Source organism: Leuciscus leuciscus (assembly GCF_965113295.1).
Source record: "Leuciscus leuciscus genome assembly, chromosome: 8".
Taxonomy (NCBI): domain Eukaryota; kingdom Metazoa; phylum Chordata; class Actinopteri; order Cypriniformes; family Leuciscidae; genus Leuciscus; species Leuciscus leuciscus.
This window is the reverse complement of record NC_138732.1, coordinates 42697831-42707351: the sequence shown is the minus strand read 5'-3', so window position 1 is coordinate 42707351 and position 9521 is coordinate 42697831. Positions and strand designations below refer to the sequence as shown.

Sequence of the window (9521 nt, the reverse complement as noted above, 5' to 3'; positions counted from 1 at the left end):
GTTTCTACATGTGTGATCATACAGAGAGTCTAGGAGAGGATTAGATGCTGTTTTTAGACTCTTAAACGAGTCTGAATGTCATGGCATTAGACAGCATGTGTTATAAAGTGTCGTCTGTGTTCAAGTGCTTTTCTCAAAACTAACGTTTCTGTAGTGTTTTCTGGTCTGGGGTCAGTAAGAGATATGATGCATTTTATTGATCAGAATTGACATTTACATTACAGTCTTTCCATTTCAGATAAACGCTGTTCTTTTGAACTTTCAATTCATCAAAGAATTCTGAAATAAAAATGTCCACAACTGTTTTCAACAATAATAATAATAATGAATGTTTCTTGAGCATCAAACCCTCATATTAGAATGATTTGTGAAGGATCATGTGACACTGAAGACTGGAGTAATGATGCTGAAAATTCAGCTTTGATCACAGGAATAAATTACACTTTACTAGATATCCACATAGAAAACAGCTGATTTAAAATGGTAATAATATTTCACTGTTTTTACGGTTTCACCGACCGCCTGAATACCCTCGGGGCCACTGTGCACTGCAGGCTCTATAAATAAACACCTGATAAGATGATATATAAGGAAGCCTCTGCAACAGCGTTCTTTAGCATTGTTCTCCTTATGGAATTGATATGATTGATGGTTTGGATGATATTTATGTGTGTGTGTGTGTGTGTGTGTGTGTGTGTGTGTGCAGGTATTTCTTCCGCAGTGGAAACATCGAGCACCCCGGAGACAAGCTCTTCAACACTACAGTGGAGGTTCTTCCTTTCGACGTGAGTCCCTGTCATTGTGAGCAGACGAACACTAACAGTGTGTGTGTTGTGTGATTGTGTGTGTGTGTGTTTGCTCTGCTCCTCTGTAAACACACCAGATCTGTGCTGAAACACTGTCTCATCCAGCTCAATACTTCAGTCCGTGTTCAGCGCTGGCATGCCTCCTGTTTGAGCAGATGTCAAGAGCTGAATCTATCATAGTTTGGCATAAACGTGAAAGCATTGCTCATCCTTAGAGTTAAGGACTTGTTTAAATCCCTATCCTGAAGTGTTAAGCGTGCCATGACTCACTATTTGCACTACAGACACGTGTGATGCCTCGATTCATGCTTGCGAGTGGACGACATCCTCGCAGCCACCGAGAGCAAAAGATCAAGACTAATAAACACACGTAACACATGTAATACAACACATAGAAATCACTGAAATGTGTCCATTCACTCTCTTTACTTTTTGTCTGATGACAGTCAGAATGACAGCTGATAGATGTGAACACAACTGATATATTCACCAGAGAAGACGGTAAATGGATATTCTTAGTCTTAAAGTCCCCCTGTAGTCAATCATTATATCCCTTAAAACTCATCTTTGATCACCAAAATTTAAACCAAACATTCAAGTGTTTTTCGTCATGCCTTAAAATATCTTGAATGTAACTCGACACCCTTGCCTCATTTAGTATGCGCGGTTCTATGAATATGCAAATGAGCCCCGCCTCCACTCACTCACTCAGCTCAGAGATCCACTGGTTGACGATCACACGTTGATCTGATTGGTTACAAGGTAGTTTGTGACGTCAGAAACACCAGCGATTTCAAAGCGTGTGTTTGAGACTGTCTTTGGTTCACTGCAGTTTTAAGGAGGAAATACTCAGCAATGGTGTCGACTTATGAACTTACACATGGTTTGTCTTAAAGCATATTAAAAACACCACATAGACACATAAACAACATTAAACGCTGGAGTTTCACCACAGGGGGACTTTAATTTCTCATAACTCGTGTGTTTTTCATGTGCGATTCAGAGTTAATAGAGTCTCATGAACGCAGTCGAGCACAGAAGATCAACGGCAGGATTTTCATTAAATAATACATTAAATCTCTGTTTGAGAGATTCGTTTTTCACCAAACCCTACGACACGTGTCGCATCGGATCATTCTGGGATACTTTTGCATCTTTTTTTTAAAGCTTGATGTTGGTTGCTATTCACTGCCATTATATGGATGAGTGTGAGCGGGACACTTTTAAACAATTCTACTTTTGTGGTCTAAAAAACAAAGAAGGGCGTACGGCATTAGAACAACACCAGGGTGAGTTAATGATGACTTAATTTAAATTTTAGGGTGAACTATCCCTGTAAATGTGACAAAAATGATATGAACATAAGTAACAACAAGAGACTCGATTAAAGAAGAAGAGACTCATGAGAAAGTCACTGCATCTCTCCATCACTGCTCTACACAGCCACACTGGAGGAGCGTATAGGAGGAAGCAAAGCAGTGGAGATAGAGATATACTTCTGTTTTATGAGCTAATGCAACTGTACTGACACACAGTAATAAAACGTGACCTGCGTGTGTGCGGTCGGCGCAGAGGAGATATTTTCTCCCGAGGGAGCGCAGACGAGGGGCGGCACCGTGATTTAAGATTACAGCCGGAAACGGACCTTCACCGCAAGATTAATCGCGGGATTTTCTAAGAAAGAGAGAGAGAGAGAGAGAGCCTCCGTTTAATATCTCTCATGCCCTCGCTGGTTTCTGCTTCTCCTCCCTGCCGGGTTGTTATATCTCTCTTTTCTCCTCATTTCCCTCTTTGTAAAGCTCCCTTAAGGGATGTTTATGGAATTCAGCCGGATATAGAAAATTAGCAGGGAATGCCCTGGAGAAAGGAGTCTTTGTGGTCTGTTTTATGCTGTTAATGCAGTTTGGGAAATTAGAGCGTCGCTCTTCTGGGGGTTTTGAACATATTTATCTTCTTTTGGATCAAATCACAGCGTTTCGGTCCAAGAAGTTACAGTTGCCAGGGACACAGACACAATATGTGTCAACCCAATATTTTTGCATCTGAAGTCTTCATGAGAGAGAATAGATAATACATAGAATAGTAAGTGTTAGTATTGATGTGTCATGTGTTGATGAAAAAGCCTCCGCAGCTCGGGCTGAGTTCAGCAGAGAACAGTCCAGGTGAAGGTTTGTGAAAGTGATTCTGTGTCTCTTTGGGATGATGGCACCATAAGACGCCGTTCACTTGCAGAACACAAACTTCTGGAGGACACATGGGTCTGAAGTGGTGCACAGTAAAAAACGTTGGGTTATTTTTTTTAACCCAACCATTAGGTTACACAAATTGGGTAACTATGTTGGGTTATTTTTCCAAAAATGTTTTTAAAATCGTTGAGTAACTTTTAGTAATGACCCAGCTGTTGGGTTAAATACGCATATGTACATACGTTGTGTACATACGGTGCTATACCACCCCATAGTTGGGTTACTCGTTGGGTTATTTTTAACCCAACATTATTAAGTGAGTGAGTTTAGGTATATAAGATGCAGAGCCAGTGGTTGCTCTGTAGGCAAACATCAGGGCCTTGAATTTGATGCGAATGGCTGTTGGAAACCAGTGCAAGTTTATGAGGAGAGGAGTGACGTGCGTCTCTTCGGCTCGATAAAGACACTCTCGCTGCAGCATCTGGATCAGTTGCAGACGTTTGACAGTGATGCTGGAAGGAGAGAGCATTACAATAGTCCAGTCTGGATAGAACAAGCACTTGGAACAGGAGTAGCTCTGATAGGAAGGGCCTGATCCTCCTAATGTTGTATAAGGAAAATCTGCAGGACCGGGCAGTTCTAGCAATGTGGTCTGAGAAGTTCAACTGATCGTCAAACACAGCTCCAAAGTTCCTGGCTGCCCTGGATGGAGTTATGGATGATGCACCCAGCTGAATGGAGAAGTTATGATGAAGTGTTGGGTTGGCCAGGATCACAAGTCTTCGCAAGGATCTCTTACTGCAATGAGAGGTAGAGTTGTGTGTCGTCAGCATAGTAGTAGGAAAAGCCATGTTTCTGAATGGCAGATCCTAGTGATGACATGTAGATGGAGAAGAGAAGCGGTCCCAGCACTGAGCCCTGAGGCACTCCAGTAGCTAGATGATAGCAGTGATGGGAAAATCCATGTTTCTGAATGACAGATCCTAGTGATGACATGTAGATGGAGAAGAGAAGTGGACCCAGCACTGAGCCCTGAGGCACTCCAGTAGCTAGATGATAGCAGTGATGGGAAAATCCATGTTTCTGAATGACAGATCCTAGTGATGACATGTAGATGGAGAAGAGAAGTGGACCCAGCACTGAGCCCTGAGGCACTCCAGTAGCTAGATGATAGCAGTGATGGGAAAAACCATGTTTCTGAATGACAGATCCTAGTGCTGACATGTAGATGGAGAAGAGAAGTGGACCCAGCACTGAGCCCTGAGGCACTCCAGTAGCTAGATGATAACAGTCATGGGAAAATCCATGTTTCTGAATGACAGATCCTAGTGCTGACATGTAGATGGAGAAGAGAAGTGGACCCAGCACTGAGCCCTGAGGCACTCCAGTAGCTAGATGATAACAGTGATGGGAAAATCCATGTTTCTGAATGACAGATCCTAGTGATGACATGTAGATGGAGAAGAGAAGTGGACCCAGCACTGAGCCCTGAGGCACTCCAGTAGCTAGATGATAGCAGTGATGGGAAAAGCCATGTTTCTGAATGACAGATCCTAGTGCTGACATGTAGATGGAGAAGAGAAGTGGACCCAGCACTGAGCCCTGAGGCACTCCAGTAGCTAGATGATAGCAGTGATGGGAAAATCCATGTTTCTGAATGACAGATCCTAGTGATGACATGTAGATGGAGAAGAGAAGCGGTCCCAGCACTGAGCCCTGAGGCACTCCAGTAGCTAGATGATAACAGTGATGGGAAAAGCCATGTTTCTGGATGACATGTAGAAGAGAAGTGGTCCCAGCAGTGAGCCCTGAGGCACTCCAGTAGCTAGATGATAACAGTGATGGGAAAAGCCATGTTTCTGGATGACATGTAGATGTAGAAGAGAAGCGGTCCCAGCACTGAGCCCTGAGGCACTCCAGTAGCTAGATGATAACAGTGATGGGAAAATCCATGTTTCTGAATGACAGATCCTAGTGATGACATGTAGATGTAGAAGAGAAGTGGTCCCAGCACTGAGCCCTGAGGCACTCCAGTAGCTAGATGATAGCTGTGATGGGAAAATCCATGTTTCTGAATGACAGATCCTAGTGATGACATGTCGATGGAGAAGAGAAGTGGTCCCAGCACTGAGCCCTGAGGCACTCCAGTAGCTAGATGATAACAGTGATGGGAAAAGCCATGTTTCTGGATGACATGTAGATGTAGAAGAGAAACGGTCCCAGCACTGAGCCCTGAGGAACTCCAGTAGCTAGATGATAACAGTGATGGGAAAAGCCATGTTTCTGGATAACATGTAGATGGAGAAGAGAAGCGGTCCCAGCACTGAGCCCTGAGGCACTCCAGTAGCTAGATGATAACAGTGATGGGAAAAGCCATGTTTCTGGATGACATGTAGATGTAGAAGAGAAGCGGTCCCAGCACTGAGCCCTGAGGAACTCCAGTAGCTAGATGATAACAGTGATGGGAAAAGCCATGTTTCTGGATAACATGTAGATGGAGAAGAGAAGCGGTCCCAGCACTGAGCCCTGAGGCACTCCAGTAGCTAGATGATAACAGTGATGGGAAAAGCCATGTTTCTGGATGACATGTCGATGGAGAAGAGAAGTGGTCCCAGCACTGAGCCCTGGGGCACTCCAGTAGATAGATGATTACAGTGATGGGAAAAGCCATGTTTCTGGATGACATGTAGATGTAGAAGAGAAGCGGTCCCAGCACTGAGCCCTGAGGAACTCCAGTAGCTAGATGATAACAGTGATGGGAAAAGCCATGTTTCTGGATGACATGTCGATGGAGAAGAGAAGTGGTCCCAGCACTGAGCCCTGAGGAACTCCAGTAGCTAGATGATTACAGTGATGGGAAAAGCCATGTTTCTGGATAACATGTAGATGGAGAAGAGAAGCGGTCCCAGCACTGAGCCCTGAGGCACTCCAGTAGCTAGATGATAACAGTGATGGGAAAAGCCATGTTTCTGGATGACATGTAGAAGAGAAGCAGTCCCAGCACTGAGCCCTGAGGAACTCCAGTAGCTAGATGATAACAGTGATGGGAAAAGCCATGTTTCTGGATGACATGTCGATGGAGAAGAGAAGTGGTCCCAGCACTGAGCCCTGGGGCACTCCAGTAGCTAGATGATTACAGTGATGGGAAAAGCCATGTTTCTGGATGACATGTAGATGTAGAAGAGAAGCGGTCCCAGCACTGAGCCCTGAGGAACTCCAGTAGCTAGATGATAACAGTGATGGGAAAAGCCATGTTTCTGGATGACATGTCGATGGAGAAGAGAAGTGGTCCCAGCACTGAGCCCTGAGGAACTCCAGTAGCTAGATGATAACAGTGATGGGAAAAGCCATGTTTCTGGATAACATGTAGATGGAGAAGAGAAGTGGTCCCAGCACTGAGCCCTGAGGCACTCCAGTAGCTAGATGATAACAGTGATGGGAAAAGCCATGTTTCTGGATGACATGTAGAAGAGAAGCAGTCCCAGCACTGAGCCCTGAGGAACTCCAGTAGCTAGATGATTACAGTGATGGGAAAATCCATGTTTCTGAATGACAGATCCTAGTGATGACATGTAGATGGAGAAGAGAAGCGGTCCCAGCACTGAGCCCTGAGGCACTCCAGTAGCTAGATGATAACACTGATGGAAAAAGCCATGTTAATGAGTGGCAGATCCTAGTGATGACATGTAGATGGAGAAGAGAAGCGGTCCCAGCACTGAGCCCTGAGGCACTCCAGTAGCTAGATGATAACACTGATGGAAAAAGCCATGTTTCTGAATGGCAGATCCTAGTGATGACATGTAGATGGAGAAGAGAAGCAGTCCCAGCACTGAGCCCTGATGCACTCCAGTTGCTCGATGTTGGGTCTTAGACACCTCACCCCTCCACGACACCCTGAAGGACCTGCTGAGAGGGAAGACTTGAACCACTGGAGTTCTGGAGATGCCCTTCATCAACAGGAACAACTGCTGTGAATGTGTGCGCTGAGCTTCACTCTTAAAAATAAAGGGTCTTTATTGGCATTGATGTTTCCATAAACAACCTTTAAAATTCATGCATTCTTAAAAATAGATTCCAAAAGTTTGCCATAGAAGAACCACTTTTGCTTTCCCAAAGAACCCTTTCAGTGATCAGTTCTTAAAAGAAAAAAAATTTTCTTAGCGTTAAGAACATTTAAAAAAAAAAAAAAACCCCGAAAGAACCCTTTTCCACTATAAAGAACCTTTTGTGCAATGGAAAAGTTCCATGGATGTTAGAGGTTCTTGATGGAACCATCAGTGTTCCTCCCTCTAAATGTCAGCTCAGGGCTCCTGCGTCACTTCTCTTTAATGCGTCCTTCACACTTTAACTATTTTTGCTGTCATTTGTATTTTATCTTGACAGAAAAGCAGAAACACAGATTGGTTCAATATATTACTTTCTGAAGAATCTTTGCCAAAACTGAATTTGTTTTTTAATAAAGGAATATCATCTCCGATCTGGAAAAATACAGTTGCACTCGCTTTCATAAACTGCTCATTCATATAGAGATTATTGCATGCAACAGAATAAAGGGCTAAATTAGATTTTTACATTTCACGAAGAAAGGAGTTGTGTTTGTCTGTGCAGAACTCATCCCCAGTGCTGTGGGTGGTTGCTAGGATGTTCTGGGTGGTTGCTAGGTGGTTTGATAAAAGCAAAAGCTGAAGTCTCTCTGATAATCCGCTCTGTAGATATGGCTGGCATTATTAGATATCAGATATCAAATATTAAAAACAAATATGTTGTTTCCACATTAATTTGGAGATGTCAGTTTGAAAATATATTTATGATTAAAAAATGTTTAATAGATTGAAAGACTTTTGACTTTTGCAACCCTGTTACCAATATTTGTTTCTTTATTTCTTCTCTGAATATAGTTTTAAAGTTGTGAGATGCATATTTAGTCTAAATGAATGTATCACAGAGTCAGGACTAGCTAGTTTGAGTCCAAATATTGGTTACTGATATAAACCCGCACATTCAAGAAACATAATATACAGTAAAAGGGTTGAGCTTCACAAAACAGTACGAGTTGTGTAAAAAAATTATAAATTGGAAAGAAATCATTAATTATATTAAATGATTAATCTAATGAATGGCTCTGCATCCCTATTCCTAAACTCATTACTTCAGACCGATGTGTCTTCCAGAATCTTTGTGGTGCATCATCCCAAAGAGGCACAGAATCACTGTCACAGAGCTTTACCTGGACTGTTCCCTGCAGAACTCAACCCAAGCTTTACCTGGACTGTTCGCTGCAGAACTCAACCCGAGCTTTACCTGGACTGTTCCCTGCAGAACTCAACCCGAGCTTTACCTGGACTGTTCCCTGCAGAACTCAACCAGAGCTTTACCTGGACTGTTCCCTGCAGAACTCAACCAGAGCTTTACCTGGACTGTTCCCTGCAGAACTCAACCAGAGCTTTACCTGGATTGTTCCCTGCAGAACTCAACCAGAGCTTTTCCTGGACTGTTCCCTGCAGAACTCAACCCGAGCTTTACCTGGACTGTTCCCTGCAGAACTCAACCCGAGCTTTACCTGGACTGTTCCCTGCAGAACTCAACCCAAGCTTTACCTGGACTGTTCCCTGCATAACTCAACCCGAGCTTTACCTGGACTGTTCCCTGCATAACTCAACCCGAGCTTTACCTGGACTGTTCCCTGCAGAACTCAACCCGAGCTTTACCTGGACTGTTCCCTGCAGAACTCAACCCGAGCTTTACCTGGACTGTTCCCTGCATAACTCAACCCGAGCTTTACCTGGACTGTTCCCTGCAGAACTCAACCCGAGCTTTACCTGGACTGTTCCCTGCAGAACTCAACCCAAGCTTTACCTGGACTGTTCCCTGTAGAACTCAACCCGAGCTTTACCTGGACTGTTCCCTGCAGAACTCAACCCAAGCTTTACCTGGACTGTTCCCTGTAGAACTCAACCCGAGCTTTACCTGGACTGTTCCCTGCAGAACTCAACCCGAGCTTTACCTGGACTGTTCCCTGCAGAACTCAACCCGAGCTTTACCTGGACTGTTCCCTGCAGAACTCAACCCGAGCTTTACCTGGACTGTTCCCTGTAGAACTCAACCCGAGCTTTACCTGGACTGTTCCCTGCAGAACTCAACCCGAGCTTTACCTGGACTGTTCCCTGTAGAACTCAACCCGAGCTTTACCTGGACTGTTCCCTGCAGAACTCAACCCGAGCTTTACCTGGACTGTTCCCTGCAGAACTCAACCAGAGCTTTACCTGGACTGTTCCCTGCAGAACTCAACCCAAGTTTTACCTGGACTGTTCCCTGTAGAACTCAACCCGAGCTTTACCTGGACTGTTCCCTGTAGAACTCAACCCGAGCTTTACCTGGACTGTTCCCTGCAGAACTCAACCCGAGCATTACCTGGACTGTTCCCTGCAGAACTCAACCCGAGCTGCGGAGTCTTTAGCCACTTATAAGAAACTGCTGAATCTCTTTCGTCACACCTTCAACCCATTAATACTAACACTTACTATTATAT

General features: G+C 44.2%; 1 protein-coding gene across 1 annotated transcript in view; it reads left to right on the top strand.

Annotated features, from left to right (window-relative positions):
- The window catches only part of mgat4b (alpha-1,3-mannosyl-glycoprotein 4-beta-N-acetylglucosaminyltransferase B), a 159400-nt gene that overhangs the window by 140717 nt on the left and 9162 nt on the right, over nucleotides 1-9521 (top strand). The window contains exon 12 of the mRNA XM_082178090.1: nucleotides 707-785. Within this exon, the coding sequence (XP_082034216.1) occupies nucleotides 707-785 (79 nt within the window). The remainder of the gene's footprint in view (nucleotides 1-706; nucleotides 786-9521) is intronic.